The 20,487-nt window shown below is 44.5% G+C and overlaps 1 protein-coding gene across 2 annotated transcripts in view; it reads left to right on the top strand.

Annotated features, from left to right (window-relative positions):
- The first annotated feature begins 310 nt into the window (after window positions 1-310).
- LOC109028589 (uncharacterized) overlaps window positions 311-20,487 on the top strand; it is a 57,005-nt gene continuing 36,828 nt past the window's right edge. The window contains exons 1-2 of one of the 2 annotated variants that reach the window (XM_019034856.4): window positions 311-412; window positions 1,019-1,139. In XM_019034856.4, the coding sequence (XP_018890401.3) occupies window positions 320-412; window positions 1,019-1,139 (214 nt within the window). In that variant the 5' untranslated portion in view covers window positions 311-319. Of the gene's footprint in view, window positions 413-1,018; window positions 1,140-4,869; window positions 4,975-20,487 lie in introns of both variants that reach the window. The other variant, XM_063695854.1, reaches the window with a different exon arrangement.

The following is a 20,487-nucleotide window of genomic DNA, read 5'->3' as shown; positions in this document are numbered from 1 at the left end:
AGATGGAGTCTCACTCTGTCGCCAGGCTGCAGTGCAATGGCGCGATCTTGGCTCACTGCAACCTCTGCCTCCTGGGTTCAAGCGATCCTCCTGCCTCAGCCTCCCGAGTAGCTGGCACTACAGGCATGTGCCACTATGCCTGACTAATTTTTGTACTTTTAGAAGAGACGGGGTTTCACCATGTTGGCCAGGATTTCTAATGCAACCAGGTAAAAGTAATTAGCAGGAGAGGGGAATGCTTGGCTTTGGAGGACTCATTTGCATTGCAAAGTATTTCCCATTGGTGGCTTGGCCAGGCATTCCTTTGTCCAGCCGTGTAATGGTCTCAAGACTGCGGAGCATATTCACGCACAGCATGGACACCACTTCATGTAGGGGCACTGGACTACCTAGAGTTGGAGGAAGGGACCCTGTGAGTAAGCATGACCTCATCCTGGGAGCTGCATGGCGGTGGGCCTGCAGGTGGGGAGGAGAGGGTGGGTGCTCACGGCAAGACAGAGGCTCAGCAAACAGAATGTGTATTGTGGCTGACGCCATTGTCACCTTTCCAAACTTGTTTCTGAAAGGCATCACATGGAGAAGGGCTGCTGACGGGGATGACACAGTCCCAGCTTCAGAAACACCGTCAGCTGAACCCAGAGGTTTTTCATTTTTGTGTTTTTTCATGGAGGTTTAGGGGCTTAGTAAACCCCTTTATGTGTATTTTTTTCCTAGGGATAAACCCCATACCTTTTCTCAAATCTTCAAGGTCCATGACCTCCCGACATGTAGAACCTTAGGCTAATAACTGCTCCTGGGAGACCTCTCCTCAGGAACTGACTTGACCCACCTTCCTACCAATGTGGCAGGAGGAAGTCCCTAAATGTGCTCGAGCCTGTTTGATCCAACCCCTGTGGGAGTCCATGTTCCTCTCTCCCCACTTTGCCCTGTCCTTCCCTTGTTCTTCTCTTCCTTCCCTGTCCTTCTTTGGCTTTGCTACCTCTCTTCCCTTCCCATCGTTTTTCCTCCCCACTCCTAGGTTCTCACATCGCTTTCCTGTTTCCCTCTCCTGCAATATGGATTTGACATATTAATCATTAAAGCAACTGCTAAAATTCCACTGTGCTTCATTAATCCGGAGGAAAATACCATGCCAGTTGGTAAGTGCTGTAGGGTATGCTCATATGTTTTTCCTGGGGTCCATGGTAGTGGAAATTTCTCCGTTTCTATGAGTAACAAAACAGGAGGCCATATGGAAGGCCACAGTGAGCACGGGTGGTGGACGGACACAGGGAGGGTGGGAATGTGGGTGGGCACCAGTCCCTGAAGGCATTAAGTCACCCATCATGGACCCTGACAGACCCTGGGCTGTTCAAGGACTCTAGTCAGAGAGGCTGAGTTGTAAAATCCTATTATGGTTGCCAAGACCAGAACAGTGTGACTTTAATAAGGTTAAAGTTTGGCATTTTTACAGCTTTCATTATGATAAGGTTTTCAGTCACGTGACGAGGAAAGAGCTAGAGAGGGCCCATCCAAACACAGCCGGTCAGACCTCAAGGTGTGGCTGGGCATGGCCTCCTGCCAGCTCCCCAGGGGTTCCTCATGCTGTGGGGCCAGCTTTCTAGCTGCAGTTTCTGCCCTGCTTGTGGAGAAAACCTTCTCCTATCTTTGGCCTCTGGGACTAATTGGGGAAATGAATTCAGGCAGCTATTTTCAGACAGAAAGAGCCCTTGGCTGACTTAGAAGCAAATGCCCCATTCTTTGGCCAAAGGTGTCACCCTGACCTTGCTCAGCAATCAAGCCACCAGCTACAGTGAGAGCAGAAGAGACTGTTCTACTCCCAAAGAACTGAGGGGGTTCGATGCTTTGGTTAATCCCTCCAGCCTAGAATACATACTCTATTGTCCATCTGGATTTGTCCATCCTTCAAACATCTGCTCCTCTGGGAGGCCTTTCCTGATTTCATCCTCCCTTCCTGGCCCCAGGAAGAATTCATCCCTTCTCACTCCCATGGAGCTTAGGCCATACTTCTCAAGCAGCAGCTAGTTCAGTGCCGTGAGTTCCTTGAGAAAGTGTCTTCAGCCCCACTAGACCTGTAGCTCTCCATTTACGATTCACCTGTGCCTAGTTTTTCTTTGAATACTCAGCCCATAGTACAGTGCCTAACACACAGTAGATGCCCATAAATGTTGACTGAGAGAAAAATTTAGCTGGCGGCACATCCCTTCCACTGGGAAGAGGGCTTAAATGTCATGTCCTCCATGCTTGGATCATCTTTGCCCATGAAGAACAGGAGAAAGTATAATTTCGAAATAGGTTACTAGTTTCTCAAAGTTGGAATTTGCGTGGGTTCCTGTATCTATAGCATCTACCATCATGTGTCCACTAGTGTAAATTTCAAATGCATTAAAGGTCTCATCTATATACATTGTGTCATAATGTCGACTCATTTAGAAAATTCTTTATTCGAACTGGACAATTCAAATCAACACTATCAATTATATAACTACCCTGTGTCACAGCCAGCACTAGGCCATTCAGAAATACAGAATTAAGAAGTCCCTGTCCAAAGGAGTAGAGTCTAGTCGCCAAAGAGATATAGTCAAGTGTTAAGTGCATATGAGGTCATGGTTTGCATGCTGGCTGTGTGCTGTCATGCAGGCACACAAAGATAAGGGCACAGCATGTTCCCTTGAGAAGTTTATGGTCCAGCTGAGGAGCTAAGCCATTCACTAATAAAAAAACCCCAAACCGCAGCTGAGTATGTACCAGGTATACAGAGATCCCTTAGACCACGGCTCCCAGGATCATGGCGGGTAGCCCCTCTCTGGACCCACAGGTGTGTGAGAACTACCAATGGGAGAAGGGCTTGGCCCTTCCTAATGCTTGGAGTCTGATGGACTCCAAAGGCCACTGTGTTTTGGTGCAGAACTGGAGTTTTTCTCATGGGCCTGGGACTGACCTGAACCATCAGTGCTGCTATGGAGCAGAACTGACTCTTCAGCTAGGCCCTGAGAGACCCCCCCCATCAGGGCTCCTTGGATGAGGGATGCCCAGGCCTGGGCTTGACCTCCCAAGGTTATTTTGGACCATAATGAGCCCTGCTTCTGGCACACCCTCGGCTCAGAACCAGCCCAGAACTTCACTGGATGCTACAGGAGGCAGGAGCATTGGTGGATGACCTTCAGAAGTGGGCAGTGCTGCTTAAGGGGGAGGAATCGCGCCCACTTCACCTCCACAGCACGTAAGCTTTGCAATTAGAGACCAGGGACCAGTAGAACTTGGAGGACGGCAGCGTGACACTGGAACTGGCCTCCCACGCTGCTCTGACTGGCTTTCCCCGAGTACTCGAGATGTGAGAAGACAGTCAAAGCCACCGGCAAGGGGTTGGGGGCTGAGAATTGTCCCCTTTGCTTGACCAAGGGCCAATGGACTAAGTAGCAGGGTCCAAGGAGGCACCTCTCTCACATGGAGGGGAATCAGGCTCTATCACTACAGAATAAGTGTCCTCAGTTGGAGGCCCTCCCTGCCCGGGGGAGGGAGATATCCTTGGCAGTGCCGCTCCTGGCCCCCACAGTTCTCTCAGCTGAGCCGAGAAGCAATTCTCCTTTGCCCCTGGCCACTCCTCACTCGTGAGTGGGGAGCGTGACTCACATCTGTGGGGAGGGCAGGCACAGTTAGGTGAGCCTCATTCAAATGCCAGGCAGACGCAAATAGCACGCTTTCCTATGAATAGCTTCCCCAGCTGTTCTGCGGGAGGCTGAGCGCGTCCTTATCCAAAGTACATTTGCCCTGTTCTTATTTATGAGCCGAATCGGGAACCATGGGCTGCCTACCTTTGGCCCCTCAAGGCCAGCTTTGTGTTCTTTGTTCTCTAAAGTCTCACCCAAGTGAAATATTAACTGGTGGTGGGACAAAAGGGCCTGGTGCCTCTGAAGGCAGGGCTGGTGGAGAAGGATGCCTGGAGGGTGTGTTGTTCCCTGACCTGGAATTTTCCATTCCTCTTGTGCTCACATGACCAGGGCAGTGCTTTCTTCAAGTCACAAAATGAAGATGGCTGCCAGGGTGGCTGGTGCTAAAAAACCAGATAGTGGTGGCCATGGCTGTTAATGGCACCATCATCACTGATGATAATAATCTCAGTGGTACAGCCTGATGGAAGCTGTTAGGCCTGAGTGCCGGGAGGCCAGGGCTGTGGCCATGGCTCTGCCTCCACAGCAGCCTGGAGAACCTTGGGGAAGCCACTAGATGCCTTGGCCCTCTACTCCTCAGCTGTAACACGGGGAGGCTGGGAGCACAGAGGTCCTTTCCTGCTCTGATGATCTCTGCATTTATGAACTGCATTGATAGCTGGTCGCAGTAGCTGTATTGCTTTATCTGTGAGGAGTTATTAGGGTGCATCCTCCACTACCTTTGTACCTCTCTTTCCCTTCTCTCCATCTGCCTCACTGTTTCTTGGCCTCATTCCCATTATCTCACTTCCTTCATCTTTATCTTCAGGCCGAGGACTTCTAAGCTAGACTACACATTGATTGAGTGTCTTTTGAATCAAGAGGGCCCACCTCTGCCACTTTCTAGTTCTGCCACTTCCTAGCTATGTGACCTAAGCCAAATTATTTTGTTTCTCTGCATATCGATTTCTTCATCTATAAAAAGGGAATCGGGTTAGGGCTTTTGTAAATATCGCATATAGTGCCTTGTATGTGAAGGCTCCACGGATAGAAGGCATGACATGTTTAACATGTGAAAATTGGCATACATAAAGAACTCATCTTTCTTCCTGCAGACCTCCTTCTGTCTCTCTTTCTGTTACCAGAGGTACTCTCCTCCGAATTATTGGGGTTTGGGGTTGATGTCAGCTTGCCTTTTTTGTCCCCTTGTTCCCTCCAGTATGTGTCTACAGAAGCCTTCCTTTCCATTCCTGTGGGGTCTGACAGTTGTGGGAAGAAGGCCTGCAGGTCCAGGGCCGAGCAGGGGCCTCCACCGTCTGCTGAGGTGGGGATACTATCTTTGGGAATCACTGGAAGTTTTACTTACACAGGGACTTTGCCTGGGGGTGGTGAAGGGATTGGTTTAAATCATTGTTGACTGGCCAGGATTTCCTGAAGGTGAATGTGGACCTCATTGACTGGGGCCAAACAGACCTGAGTACACTTTCCTGGACTTGCTGCTGACCTCCTTACTGTCCAGAGTCTACCTGGTGCGTTCATGTTCCCTACACACTGCAGGTTGTGCATGAGGATGTCTTTCAGGGTGACACTGGCTTGAAAAGTTAAGGGAGGCAGCCAGGTGCAGTGGCTCATGCCTGTAATCCCAGCACTTTGAGAGGCCAAGGCAGGCAGATCCCTTGAGGCCAGGAGTTCTAGACCAGCCTGGCCAACATGGTGAAATCCCATTTCTATGGGTGTGGGAGCCTGCACTTATAATCCCAGCTACTTGGGAGGCTGAGGCATGAGAATTGCTTGAACTCAGGAAGTGGAGGTTGCAGTGGGCCGAGATTGCGTGACAGCCCTCCAGCCTGGATGACAGAGCGAGACTCGTCTCAAAAAAAAAAAAAAAAAAAAAAGAAAAGAAAAGAAAAAAGAAAGAAAGAAAAGTTAAGGGAGGCAGGTACTTCCAGAATAGCCCATATTACTCTTTGGGAAAAAATTTTTTTAAATTGCTTCCTCTGGAAGATGTCGCTCTGTGGGCACATAGCTTAGTGGAATATAAGCTGGGTTTCAGTACCCACTTGCCCCCTTAGTGCAGAGCCTTTGTGCAAGGTACAACCTGCCCAGTCTTAAGTGAGACCTTAACTCCCATTCCAGACCCTGGCACTCACTCATTAGATTCCAAGTTCCATGAGGACAGGGTCCATGTCTCCTTCATCAGTGAGGTCCCAGGGCCTAGCAAAGGGCCTGGCACAATGCAGATGCTCAAGAAATATTGCTGGATGTTGAATGAATGGATGAATGAATGAACAATGCCTTGTAGCTAGGAATGCCTGGTGTAATTGGTACCAAAGAGCTCTGAGGGCAATAAAGTGGGGCAGTTAAGAGCATGTGCTTTGGAATCAGAAAAGACTGAGTTTGGATTTTACCCTACCTCTTAATAGATGTATGATCTTAACTGAGTCTGACTTCCTTCATCTTTAAAATAGGGGTGTAATAACACCTAACCCATTAGTGTTATAATGAGGCTTCGATGAGATGATATATGTAAAGCACATATATTAGTGTTTGGCCAGTGGTGAAGTTGTAAATGATGCTTCCTGGAGAGCACTAAGTATAGCATTTCCCCGGGGGCCTCCCCATCCGAACTGCTTTAGGGTTCCCATACCAAGTAGCCTTCCCAGTCATTCTCAGTATGCATCTCGGATATGGAGTGAGGCAGCTTGTGGCTGCAGTGATTTGTTTGCTCTTGGCACCCATCCACATAAACTTACTGGGGCTTCAAAACCCATTAGGCACTCAAGCATTCAGTGCTTCATGCATTTCCCAGAGAATGCTTGATTTTTGTTGCTTAGATTACAAATATGTCCTACGATTTACTGCTTCCCATTACTGTACCCTACTTACTCTTTTTCTTGGTCTTGGATACCTGCCACCATCATTTAGCTGATCTCATGCTATCAGCAAAGGCAAGGAAAACAATAGCTTCTCTACAGGACTTTGCCCTCCCACAGCCTCAGGGGCCACAGATCCTACATGCTGGGCTAGAAAACACATGTCCCCAGCTTCTGAAGATGTTCAGTTGAGAAATATAATACAGGCACACACTCACTGCTGCTGCATCTGTTTTTTTGAAGCCCACAGCAGCAGTCCAGCTGAGAGCACATGAGGATGTCTATCCTTCAGCAGTGCTGCAAGTGGGAATTTGTGAAAGGCTCTGCTGAGGAGCTGAAGAAAAGTTGCTAAGTCAATTCAGACTGGAGGGGGAGAAGTGGGAGAGGATTTTTCTATCACTGGTTGCATATGTCCTTGGGGACTTAAAGATGATCTTGACTTTTTTCAGCCTGAAAATTTGCTATTTTAAAACATCAATGTTGGCTCATGCTAATTCACCAAGAGATCAAGTGACTTTGCAGGGGTGGGCAGGTGAGGGGGAAGTAGGGTGTGGTAGAGGGGAATGTTTATGGAATAATGAAATGGACACAGGATGGGGGGTGGTGGGGGGGTCAAAAATATAGGTTTAATCTCTGTTTTGTCCATGAGTGGTTATGTGATCAGTTGATGCGACTTATCAGCCAGGGCCTTTGTTCCTCTATCTGTCCTACGGGAGCAACACAGGGATGTGCAGAAATTATTACAGGCCATAGATTTGAGTGTGTTTGCAGCACACAGGGAGTGTGAAGCCACTGCCCCCACAGTTGGCCAGTGCAGGCAGTATTGGTTCTACAGCCTCTGCGGTGTCCAGGGGATACTTCTGAGGAAGGGAAACAGAAAAGAGAGCTGTAGAAGATTCAGAGCCTTATTCCAGGCAGGTGCTCTCCTCTTGATGATTCAGCCAGGGAGCTTGCCCTTCCTGCCCAGATGACAGGATTTCATGGCAGGCATTAAAACGCTTCTTCCATTATAAAGCAAGTCAGTTGTGGGTAGAAGGGAAGGGAAGGACGGAGCAGGCTATGGAGAACATGCAGCCCTAGTGTGGATGTTGGGTGAGATGGCATTGAAGCACAGGGAGGGGGAGGTGCAGAATGCTCAGACTGCTAGAGGAAGAAAGGAAGGCAAAACTGGAAAGGGAGGTGAATCAGGCAAGCAGAGTGAGCCCTCAGGATACGCAGCTGAGCCCTGGTGATAGCTGACATCCAGCTCCTGCAGAGGGAGTCTGAGTTTCCCCTGTAATCTGTGTATCAGGAAGGCAGAGCTCACGGGGTGGGGGCCCCCAGGGCCGGGAGCTGTGGGGGCAGAGTGAAAAAACTCAGCAATCAAAATAATTGATATTTTAATAAATAAAAATTAATGCAAGTAATCATGATGCACTAAAAAAGTTAAATAAAGACAAAATGTGATCCTGTAACTTGTATGACTCGGTCTCACTCATCTCACCCTAGTCCGAGCCCTGTTGGCTTTTACCTCAGCAACTGAGCAGCTTTTTGATGAAAACTTTTCTATTCAACTCATATTTCTCAGAGACCCTACCCATGGTGTCTTAGTCCATTTTGTGTTGCTAGAACAGAAGAGCACAGAGTGGGTAATTTATTAAAAAAAAAAAAAAAGAAATTTATTTCTCACAATTCTGGAGGCTGGAAAGTCCACTCTCAAGGTGCTGGCATCTTGTGAGGGCCTTCTTGCTGTATCATCCCACGGCAGACAGTGGAAGAGCAAGAGGGTGTGAGAGAGGGAGAGGAAGGGGGCGGAACTCATCCTTTAATGAGGAACCCATTCCTGCAATAACTCATCCACTTCCCCAATAACAGCATTAGTCCATTCATGAGGGCAGAGCCCTAATGACCTAATCATCTCTCAAAAGTTCTACATCTCAACACTGTTGCATTGGAGATTAAATTTCCAACACATGAATTTTGGAGGACACATTCAAACCATAGCATATAGTAACTTCAAAATGATTTACTCTTTACTGGGGTAGTACCATTAGTGACTCCAAGTAATCCTCTGATTCTTTTCTTGTTAAAGAAATTAAGTATACATAACATTTACACCCATTTTATCCCTGTTGGGGGCAGTCCACGGCCCCCAGGAATATGCATGCTGGGTAAAAAAGGTGCACTGTAAATATTGGAAAAAGAATGCTACCTGATTTGATGCATTGAAATATTGACTTGTAGCTAATTGTTTGCAAATGGTTTTATTTGCATATGTTCAGTTTCCTGCCTCCTCATCAACCAGATATTAAAGGTTAGGGTCATTCATTCATTTGTGCATTCAGCAAACATTTATTAAGCCTCTACTAGGTGCCAAGCATTTGCTTGGTGCAGGGAATACAGAGGTAAATGACACAGGCCCTGATCGTCCTGATCTAGGAGTGCCCAAAGACTGATGGGGGAGATACTTGAAGGAAAGTGAGGTTGATGAGGATGATGTTCAAGGATTTTCACAGGATGTCGCAGTACACAGGGGTTGAATATATAACAATACAGAGAGGGCTCCCTAGCCTGTAGGGATGTGTGGGCACTAGAACTTAGCTAAGGGAGGAGAGGAAGAAAATATTTCAGGCAAAGGCAACTAAATGTGTAGGGCAGTGACTTCTTAGTACCCTCAGGGTGCCAAGGGATAAAGTGGCCAGGGGCCATGCCCTCAGCACACCCCCTACAGGCCACTCCCAATAAATCTACATCCATTTAAAAATACTAGGCCTAATATGCTGGCTGGCTGGATGCCCCTTGTTAGTGTATGTGCAGCACCCTGCCTTTCCCACAGCATTTATCCCACTGCCTGTGGCTGCCAGCATCCTTGTCAGTGTCCCCCATTGGACTATTAGCTCATGATGTAGGGATGATTCTGTCTTGCCCACTATTGTAATACCAGTGCCCAGTACAGTGTGCCGTTCCAGTAAGTGCTCAATAAAACATGTGTTCAATGAATGAATGAATGAATAAATAAATAAATAAATAAATGGAGGTAAAACAACAAGTTCAAGGACTCCCAAGTCACTTAGCACCTAGATTCATTTATATTCCTTTTATGTTCTTTTAATATTATCTAATGTGTAGACTCTGGATATAGCCAGTGTCCAATATACAATTTTAATGAATTATGATCCACTGACTGGGAACACCAGACCCATGGCCTAGGCCTATATCTAAGAGCTGGGAGACCTCTCATCTTCCATCTCCTGCCAACAGGGTCCATATGACAATCATTACTTGTGGGATGAACCTATGAGGTTAATAATTATATTCTTCTCAACATGACAAACTGCCATTGTCTTTTATGTTTAGCTTTCAAAATAAAACTTAGAGGAATTAAGAACAATATTATACAATCATGGATAACATCAATGCAGTAATTAAAGGGTAGGTTAAAAATTCTCTACTTCAATATTTTCTACCCATTCCAAGCAGCTAACTAATAGATATTTTAATGAAGTAAATGTATTATTTATTAGTTTGTAACATTCAGACTATAGGGTTGATAATACCACAGTCTAGAGAAGTGCAACCTTAAGGCAGAGATGATGAAAGATTCCATAATTGTTAAATCCTAGGACTTCCATTTACTTTTTGTAAATCCCTGGGCAAGTTACTTATTCTCTCTGAGCATTTCTTCATTCGTAAAATGGAAACAGTAATACCTCACCTACCTACCTTAACCAGAGCTATTCTGGAGATCAGATGACACAATGAAAGTCAAGACATTTTATGAACCACAAAGTGCTATACTAGTATGAAGAATTATTATTAGTTATTTGCTGGATCATATTCTTACAAAAAAGAAATGTGAATAGTAATCATACAGGATTCAAAATTGCTAGATTTCTAGAGACACGGCGTGGTAGATAAAGTGCCCTTCTGCAACCCTTCTTCCACCAACCCAGACCTAAAGACTAAAGAGATGGGAAAATTGATAGCCTTCTAGAAACTTCACTTAGCCATCTGCAGCAGTAAACCAAGACAGTGTAACTATTTCACTGAAGGCTTGGAAACACTCAAAACTCTGTCAAGGTAATTTTGCTATAATCTTAAGCAAACAGGCCTGAATGTGATGCCCCATTAGAAAGCAGTAACCAATGTCTTCTGTTTTGCTTTCCCAAGTCAACTGTGAGGTGGCACTGTGCCTCAAGTGTGTTCTACAGGGAACTCACACCAAAATTACCTGTAAATTGGGTAGAGGATATTGTATGTGGGGGAGAGGGGAAGGAGGGTGCTGTTAAGATGCACATTCCTGGGCCCCACACCCCAGAACCATGAATCAGAATCACTGGTGATGAGGGCTAGAAGTCTGAACTTCTAATGTATACCCCAGGTTTCACAACAACTACTTTTTAGAGTCTGTCTGATAACAATCCACTTGGGGGCATCTCTTCATCTTAAGGCTAAAACAACTTTGGAAAGATTTCAGAGAGGAAATAAATAATTTAGGGGAAAAGGACTTCTTCATAAAAAAATTAAATATGTATAGGATTGGCTGTATGAAGTCATGATTATGGTTTATAAATATTTGAAAGGCAAAAATTCAAATGATAGAATCTAAATGTTTTAATTCAGGTACCAGACGGCATAAGTAGGAGTAATGATGAAATGACATAAGCAAAGAGAACTAGGGCCAGATATCAAGGAAAACATCCTGACAGCGTAAAAAAAAAAAAGTTATAGAATCATTTTAAATGGTCAAGTTAACCAAAATATTAATCCATTTAGTGGAAAAAACCAGCTGGGCAGCAGTTGAAAAAACAACCAATTGAGTGGTTAAATTCTCTCTCTCTCTTTTAAACTGTTGTTTTGATGTTTGAAGCTTTCTCATCCTAAGTCATAGAAATCTAATTTTTACTTAATAAGTAAATAGGTGACTCATGAAAAATGTCTTGGGTAGGAAGTGCCTGCTAGTCCTAGCTAATATCTAGGTTTAGGAGAAGCAGAAAGTAAGCATAAAACTGCCTGGAGCGTCATTACCTCCCCTTCTGGGAAGAGTGTGACATTCATTGAGAACTATGTGCCATGCTCTGTCTCATTTAATTTGCCCAGCCTTGTCAAGTAGATGTCATTTCCATTTCACGGATGAGGAAAGTCAGGCTTAAAGAGTACAAGTTAGTAGGAAATGAAAAGCCTGAAATTTGAACCCTCATCCGTATAACACCAAAATCCCTGCTTTTTCTCCTCAAGCAAGTACTGGGTAAAAAGCACTGTAGTCACCACTGGTATCTTCTTTCTGTATCTAAAGATTGCCAAGGTGAGCTAACAAGTAATGGCTCATACACATGATCAAACTCTCTCCAAGCAATCTTCATACTGGGAAGCTCTGTGAGAAATTACTGTGTTTTTCTCATTTTTGATCCTGCTATTGTCTACAAAAACCTGATGTTTTTGAATGCTAGCAAGGCCAGAGTTAATGGGGTAGCCTATGGAAGGGAATCCACTTTGGGCAATCTTCCAGGCTAAGAGTCGGTCACAGACCTAGGATCATGATAATGGAAATATGTCCCTCCCCATTACCACTCCTCCCTCCTTTTCTCTTCACCATCATCTTCCTCTTCTTCCTCCACTAACAATCTTATCCCCATCATCTCAACACCACCTCTATCATCACAACCACTGTCAATTGTCACCGTCATCACCATTATCATCAGCACTACTATCATTACTGTCATCACCATCACCACCATCATTACCACCATCTTACCATCATGACTGCTACCACTAGTACCACCATCACCATCATTGATTTATGGAGAAAAATTGAGTTTTCTGTATTTGATATTGCTCATGAATACTACTCACCACGACTTCCATCCCAAAGACCCCCAAATAATACTCTGTGCTAGATAGTCTTTTTTAACACCAGCCACACTTTGTGGAGCAGGAACTAGACCAATTATACTAACATAAAAACAAAACTGAGCCATAATTCCTCACCACAATCTTAGCAAACACAACCATGTACCAAATTATTAAGACTTCAAAACTCCTTTAAAAAGAAAGTAGATAATAAACAGATATAAAGGAAACTCAGCTGTCTTCATACACCCCAGGGGCAGCCCCTGAAGCAACGTAGTCATTAGGTTGAAAGAAAGAAGCATCTGATAAACCCCAGACATCCTGGTGCCAATTTGCATCTCTCCCTTTCTGGCCTGTGCAGAGCTCAGAGACAGCGTCTAAGAGGGCGGCTCACAATCTGCCTCAAACACAAACACATGACAAATATAGTTCTGCAGTGAAGACTTTAGCCCCACGGGGAAAGCTGAGACTCAGGAGCCTGATGGCATAAACAAGGCGAAAGGCTTGGTAGCAAATCAGAAGACTTGTTTTTGGAAGCTGAAAACTTACTTGGGCAACAACAGTCCTCCATGGCTCCCTATTTGTGCTCTTGCTGGCCAGGCCTGGGAAGCCCTACTGGGGCCTCTGGGGCTTGTAACCAGCCCTGCTTAGGTAAGTACACTGTGCAAATAAGCCCTCTGGGGCTTACAGACCTGTAAACAGCTCTCCAGCTGACCTTCAGACACAAACTCGGGATTTAAAACACTAATTTCAGACCCATGAGTCCAGAGAGGGTCTGGGCTGGAGGAATGGGGGCGCCCAGAGAAGGGGTCCCAAAATGATTGGTCAGTGGGCCGAAGGGCAAGCCATAGGAAAGAGGGGAGGCAAATGAGCCAACAGGTGTGAAACCAGCTCCCACAGGACCTGGAAAGAAATGGATAATCAATACAAGGGCAGTGATTGTTCCGGGAAACACAAGTGTTGCTGACAAAGTAAAAGGAGAGCGAAAGGGAAAGGGATGATTGAGAGGGAGGGAGAAGGAAGGAATGAACAGGCAAGGTTCAGAAGGGAGCCACATAAGTTAAGTATTTTTCAAGAAACTTGTTGTTATAAGGGGCAAGGGGTGAAATTTCTCTTTTGCCTGCCCTGTCCAAAATCACAATGCAAAATGAAGTAGCGTTGCACAACGTCATCGATGTTAACACTGCTGAACTGTAAATTTAGAAATGGTGAAGATGGTAAATTTCATGTTATGTGTATTTTATCACAATAAAAAAGTAGGAAAAAAAAAACTAAGTAGGATTAGGTGACAATCCCAAAGTACTGGGATATTCTTATCAATAAAAAAAATGGAAGGTAAAGTCTTACTGAGAACATGCATACTGAAAGCACTTGGCTGTGTCTCCCCATTCTGACATTTTAGACAACTATCCAAGGCATTGGGGAGGAAAGCGTTTTCAGTATGGATTGGCAAAATCTCTCTTTTCTATGGATTGTTTTGGCTTTATGTCTTGACCTCCCCTTCCAGGCATGGTTGGCACGACACTGGCTCCTGCGTCTTCCCCAAAAGTCCCCCATGCATTAAATCCTGCAAGAAATGACACTGAGTCATGTTCTCCCCACAACATGGTTTCCTTCAAAGGAGGAATTCTTCCTTCCTGGGTGATGCCCCAACTAAGAGCCTTTTTATTGCTATAAAAAGAGGCATTGACTTTTCAGGGTTGTCCTTCCTCCGAAAGCTCTCTTTTTCCAGCATGGCAGCCTCCCTGCCCACCATTTTATTTCCTGTTCTAACCAGTGAAGCCCACAGGGGAAAGAGCAGCAGGCTTTTGGGGTTCAGTTTAAACAAATGAGGTGGTGCAGTGAGGATGACTGGGACAAGAAAGAAGCTTGTAAATAATCTGTAGTTACCATCTAACTTCCTGCCAGTTTTCCAAAAGGATTACGTATTTTTATTTTAAAATTTTACAATTATCTGTTATTTTATGCAAAATAGGCATATCAGCCAGGTAGACAATAAAATGAGTTTCTAAAATGCAAAATCAATTTCTTCACTGACTTCATCATGAGACTGCAGATGAGTTCCTACAGGAAAAAAAAAATTCTCCAATTATTGGAGATAAAAATTTATCACAAGAAGAGGTTAAGTTGATGTCAGTTCTGTGGCAAACAGTAATCTGTTATTCTAGCAAGATTCTTACCTGCCTGGAGTCAAATGGTGAGGAATAGTGTGATATGGTTAAAGGATCACAGGATTTGGAGTTAAGCAGGTTTGGATCCTAGCTCTGCCTCTCACAGATATAATATTAGGTCAACTAAACTCTGAGCTTTGGTTTCTATTCCCATGAAAAGATAATAATCATATCTATCTTTGTAGGATCTTCAATGAGGCTTAAATGAGACAGTGTTGCTGGGCACAGTGGCTCACACCTGTAATTCCAGCAGTTTGGGAGGCTGAGGCAGGCAGATTGCTTGAGCCCAAGAGTTCAAGACCAGCCTGGGCAATATGGCGAAACCCCATCTCCACAAAAAATACAAAAAAATTAGCCAGGCATGGTGGCATGTACCTGTAGTCACAGCTACTCAGGAGGCTGAGGCGGGAGGATCTCTTGAGTTGGGGAGGTTGAGGTTGCAATAAGCCACGATCATGCCACTGCACTCCAGCCTGGGCAACAAAGTGAGACTCTATCCAAAAAAAAAAAAGACAATGTGGCAAAGTGCTTGATATATATATGATAGGTGCTCATAAATGATGGCCACTCTTACCTAACAGCTCTCTTTCTTTTAGAGATAAGAACCAACTTATATTAAGGGCTTATTGTTTGCTGCTCGTTGGCTATAGGCCCTCTACATACCAATAGTGACTACTATTTCCTGCATACAGGAAATGTGACAGACATTTATGTGATTTATGAGTTCACAGATAATCCTTACAGCAGCAGCTCTGCACAGTATCATTCTCCCCTGTACAAATAAAGAGACGGCGGCTTGAATTCTCAAACGACACCCTTGCAGCACTTGAACCACTCCAGGATTCTCTTCTGCTGGTCACCCAACTATTCTCCTAGGTCACCAGGGTTACTTACAATCTTGGATTTAGGGTTGCCAGATTTAGCAAATAAAAATACAGCATGCCTGGCTAAATTTGAATTTCAGGTAAACAGATAAAATTTTAGTATAAGTATGTCCCATGCAATATTTGGGACATACATTCAAAAGACAATTCACTCTCCTATATTTCATCTGGCAATCCTACTTGAATTCCATTTGTAGAGTTCTCCCTGTTCCATTAGAAATGATCACACTTGGAAACATTGGATGGTTCTATCCCATTTCCTGACAAATGGTGCTCCCCGCACATTCTCTAAATCAGAGGCATCAAGTATTCTCCAGGGTGTGTTTGAAATAGCCCTATGTGCATTCTCCTTAAAAATGAGAATCTATGCATTTATTTCAGCTTAGATCTGTAAATATTTTATTTGCTGCTGCTACTCAGTTAAAACCCTCAGTTTCATCATGTTCTGACTGACTGGCAAGTGTTTGAAGTGTCTGATTTTAAAACAGCTCTAGTTCTCTTTTAATCAGATATTTAATTTAACTGGCTGCTGATCAATAGTTTCAGGATATTTGTTTTCAGCTTGATGGGAATGGCAAAGGACCATTTGTGCATAAAATAGCCCACTAGTTATCCTTGTTTTCAGTGACGCCGTTGCTCTTACTGTTCTTTCTTAATGTCACAACTGTTGGCTCCCCAGCAAGTTAAATATCAGCCCTGGTAGAAGCCGATCTGATGAGTCCCCTTCTATATTGAAAATGCTGGTAGAAACACTGAAGCCAGGAAAGCAGAGGAATAAAGGAGGGCAGGGCATTGAGGAAATGAGGCCAAGGGTAGAGCGGTCATACTTGAACCTGCCAATCGTGAAGCAGGAATCTGTGCTGCCTTGGGAATGGAGAGGCTGCAGAGGAGTCTCGAGCCAGCCCTTTGGCTGTGGCCAGGGATGGGTCATGGGGAGTCTTAGCCCAGCTCACTCCAACACGATACCCTCATGATCCCAGATGCTCCCATTTGCTTTCTTCCCTGAATAAAAAGAGAAAGGGATTTCTATATCCAATCCCCTACCAAGCTGTGTACTTAGGTAGAGCAAATCCATTGCATTCATGAAGCTTCCATCAGACCTGGGGAAATTCTTAAAATGGTAAAGACTTCTATAGCATATCATTTCGGTCAGGTCTCCTCTTCTCTTTACACGTTCTCATACCTCAAGTTCCCATCCTTTCAGATTTCACACAGTTTTCCAGACAAATATCTGTAGAAATTCACAAACCACTTATTCTGAGGTTTTGCATAGAGCTTATGGTAGATGTGATCACGGCACAGATCTGGGTCACTGCCAATCCCATGTTCCACTCTTCTTCAACTTGTTTAAGACTCCCATTTTGAAGAATTAATGACAATTTTTTTATATCTCTTTGCTTCCATCATCAGCACCAGCAGTTATCATTCTTGTGGCATCCATTTTCCATAAAGAAACATGAGTTTCTGTCATTCACAAATTTCTACATGAAAAGCAGCAAACAGAGGGTAATAAAGCTGTGACATGATGCAGATGTGTCGCAGGTGGCTCGGCCCATTCACTGACAACAAGATCAGTGCTCAGAAACCAGATTCTGAATCCAATACATGACTCAGATTTATGCCTCTGGAAATTTAGAAATCTTGATCAGTTATAGGTCTTTAGACAAACCAACTAATATTAAATGCAGGAGTGCAAAAGATCATGTATGTGGAATCACTTTGTATCATCCTGTATCCCTGACTTGACTAGAACCGGCCATTTACCAAAGAAGCTTGTTCCCAGGCATTTTTCCAGTGTTACACAGTGAAAAGGTAGGTGAGTTGAAGCTGTGGTAAAATAATAATGCTAATCCTACTATCATTGCCCAGTACCTGTTGCATACCAAGTGCTTTACATCAGATTTTGCATCGCGGTTAGGGCTGAGCATCCTGGGTTTGAATCCTGGCTCTGCCACTCCCTAGCTGAATGACCTCGGAAAATTTACTTCATCTCTCTGTGACTCAATGTCCTCATCTGTAAAATAAGGACATGAATATTGTCTACCTCACAGGGTCATTACGAGGATTAAAGGAGCTAGTATTTGTGAAGTGTGTAAATCAGAGCCTGGTATGTAGTAAGCACTAAGTGTCTGGATTTCATATATATATAAATCTCATATATATAATAAATATATATACCCACACTTATACATTCAAATATACACCCATACTTATATTTATTTATATTGCTATGTATGTGTATTTGAATGTATATATGGGTGTATATAGTCACATACATGTATGTGAAAATTTATGTGTTTGGTTTCTGGTTCACAGCCAGTTCAGTTGTCAAGGGTGAGACTCTTTGGGTGGGTTGCCTATAGAGAAAAGGCAGGAGAGACTTAACAAGACATCTCTCTTGCAGGGGCTCTTAGGAACTCTGCATTACTTTCTCCTCTTTCCCCAAGCAGATGGTAATCATAGGGACCCACAAGCCAATTAGATCTTCAGTGGAGTAAGTGATCTTTAGCAACTGTATCAGACTTGGCTAAAGTTTATTATTCACTGAGGGCAATCAGCAGAACCTGGGCCAGGGCAGTCACACGGAAGTTCATAGGTCAGATTCCCTAGGTCTGTTTGAGGCTAGATGTCTCTGAATCTCTGAAATGCAACCAGTTTTAATGTGGAACACAGAGAGAGACACAAGCAGGGTGGGAAGGTGAATGCTGAGGAACTAGGAGGCCAAAGGGAGCCCCTTGCCCTGAAAGTGATCTGGCAGGTGTGATGACAGAGGCAGGGAGCCGCTGCCATCACTGACACCCACGTGTTTCACTGCAGAGATGATTCCAGATTGGCCCCTGATCTTAAAGCCTCTGGGTCTGAAGGTCCAGGACTCTGCTCTGTGCAGAGGTCAGGAAGCCCATCTCTCCAGGCTTGGCTTCTGCAGCGGCCAGTGCTCTCCCTCTACCTTGTAGGGTGGGGACCTAGCATTCAACATCTCAGTGCACGGGTATCTTCTCAAAAAGACCTGGAGGGCAGGCTCTTTCTGCCTCTTCTGGGAGGAGCATAAGGGGGAGTAGCACTGTAGGAGTGGAGATGCTGTCCTTCACCGCTAGAGAATAAAGCAAGGAGTTTTGTGGGTTGAGCTAAGATCATTTAAGAAGCCCCAAAGGCTAGAATTTGGGGATCTTCCAAGTCAAAGGAGCCAGATGATAAAGGATCCTGGGCACAGAAGCAAGAATCTGAGAACCGGGAGAGAAAAGCAAACACCATGTGGATTGACAGTCAAAAGAGGGTTTGCTTTTCTAGACTGGGATGGCTCCCAGGTGGGGCAGCTGAGCTCTCCATGAAGAGCTTAAGGACACAGAAAGCCAGCAATCAATCTCCTGAGATCAACACATCAGCTCCCATGCTTCACTCTTCTATCCACATGGCCAAGTCATTGAAAGGAAATGATGTATCTGAGCTTTAGATCTCAACTGTAGCTACTAGAACCCTCAAGACAGGTCTGGATCCCCTAAAGTCACAATAGTGCCTGAAGGAATGAGGATTTTTTTTTTCACTGACTTCTCCAGGCTACTTCAAATGTGGTCATACCTTAGAGTTAACCCTACTTCCCTCGAGTTTCTCCTTACTGTTAGGCCCTGTCCCGAGGCCCTCATCTGTCCTGGTTTCCTTCACTTTTGTCTTATGATCTCTTTGTAGACTCACCCTCTTTTTTGATAAATCACGCACTTATTTTAAACTCATTGTTGTATTAATCCTTAAAGCAAATGTACCTTTTAAATGACTGTTGGCATAAACCTTTTTTAAAAAATTTATTTTTTTAATTTTATTTTTTGTGGCCGGGTGTGGTGGCTCATGCCTGTAATCTCACCCCTTTGGGAGGCCGAGGAGGGTGGATCACTTGAGGTCAGGAGTTCAAGACCAGCCAGGCCAATATGGTGAAACCCCGTCACCAGTAAAAAAATTCAAAAATTAGCCAGGCATGGTGGTGCATGCCAGTAGTCCCGGCTACTCAGGAGCCTAAGGCAGGAGAATCGCTTGAACTCAGGAGGCAGAGGTTGCAGTGAGCCGAGATCACACCACTGCACTGCAGCCTGGGTGACAGAGCCAAACTCCATCTCCAGAAAAAAAAAAAATTATTTTTTAATGGTATAAATATACATAACATAAAATTTACCACTTTAACAATTTTAAGTGACATTAAGTACATTGATATTGTTGTGCAACCATCACCATCATCTATTTCCATAACTTTTTCATCTTCCCAATCCAAAACTCCATACCTGTTAAAAAAAACTCCCAATTTTCTCCTCTCCCAGCCGCAACAACCACCATTCTACTTCTATCTCTTTGAATTTTACTACTCTAGGTACTTCATGTAAGTAGAATCATATAGTTTTTATCTTTTTGTGTCTAGCTTATTTCACTCCAGTTTCATCTATGTTGTAACATGTATCAGAAGTTCCTTCGTTTTTAAGGCTGAATAATATGCCACTGTATGCATAGACCATATTTTCTTTATCCATTCCTCTGTTGATGGACACAGGTTGCTTTCATCTTTTGGCTATTGTGAATAATGCTGCTATGAATGTGGGTGTACAGATGAGGAGTGGGAGATTTAAAAGCACCCTCTTCTTCCTAGGCTGTAGCCACAGTCACATTTGGTAGAGGCTCTATCATTGTTAGGCCATGTTCAGATGCAGGGATGGTTTCTTTAAATCCTTTCCTGTCCAGGACAAGCTGAAGTCCTCCCTAATTATTTCTCCTTAAGCTTCAAGCAAAGCAACCCAAGCAACGCTGCAATGAATCTGGAGTCAGGACTAGGAGCAGCCAGAGACGAGGGCCCCTTGGCTTTTCTTTCGAGCCGCAGACAGATTGCAAATGCTCGAGTGCAGGGAGAGACGGCTGGCTGCTAAGTTAAGAAGGGCAGAGAAGAACAAAGCCCCTGATGGCCTGGAACAATTACAAAGAAATGAGTGTGTGGGGTATGGGGAGTGGGGAGGGATAGCCTTAGGAGATATACCTAATGTAAATGACGAGCTAATGGGTGCAGCACACCAACATGGCACATGTACACATAGGTAACAAACCTGCA

Source organism: Gorilla gorilla, chromosome 1 (genome assembly GCF_029281585.2).
Source record: "Gorilla gorilla gorilla isolate KB3781 chromosome 1, NHGRI_mGorGor1-v2.1_pri, whole genome shotgun sequence".
Classification (NCBI taxonomy): Eukaryota; Metazoa; Chordata; class Mammalia; order Primates; family Hominidae; genus Gorilla; species Gorilla gorilla.
Note: the sequence above shows the minus strand (reverse complement) of the source record. Positions and strands in the feature narration are given on the sequence as shown.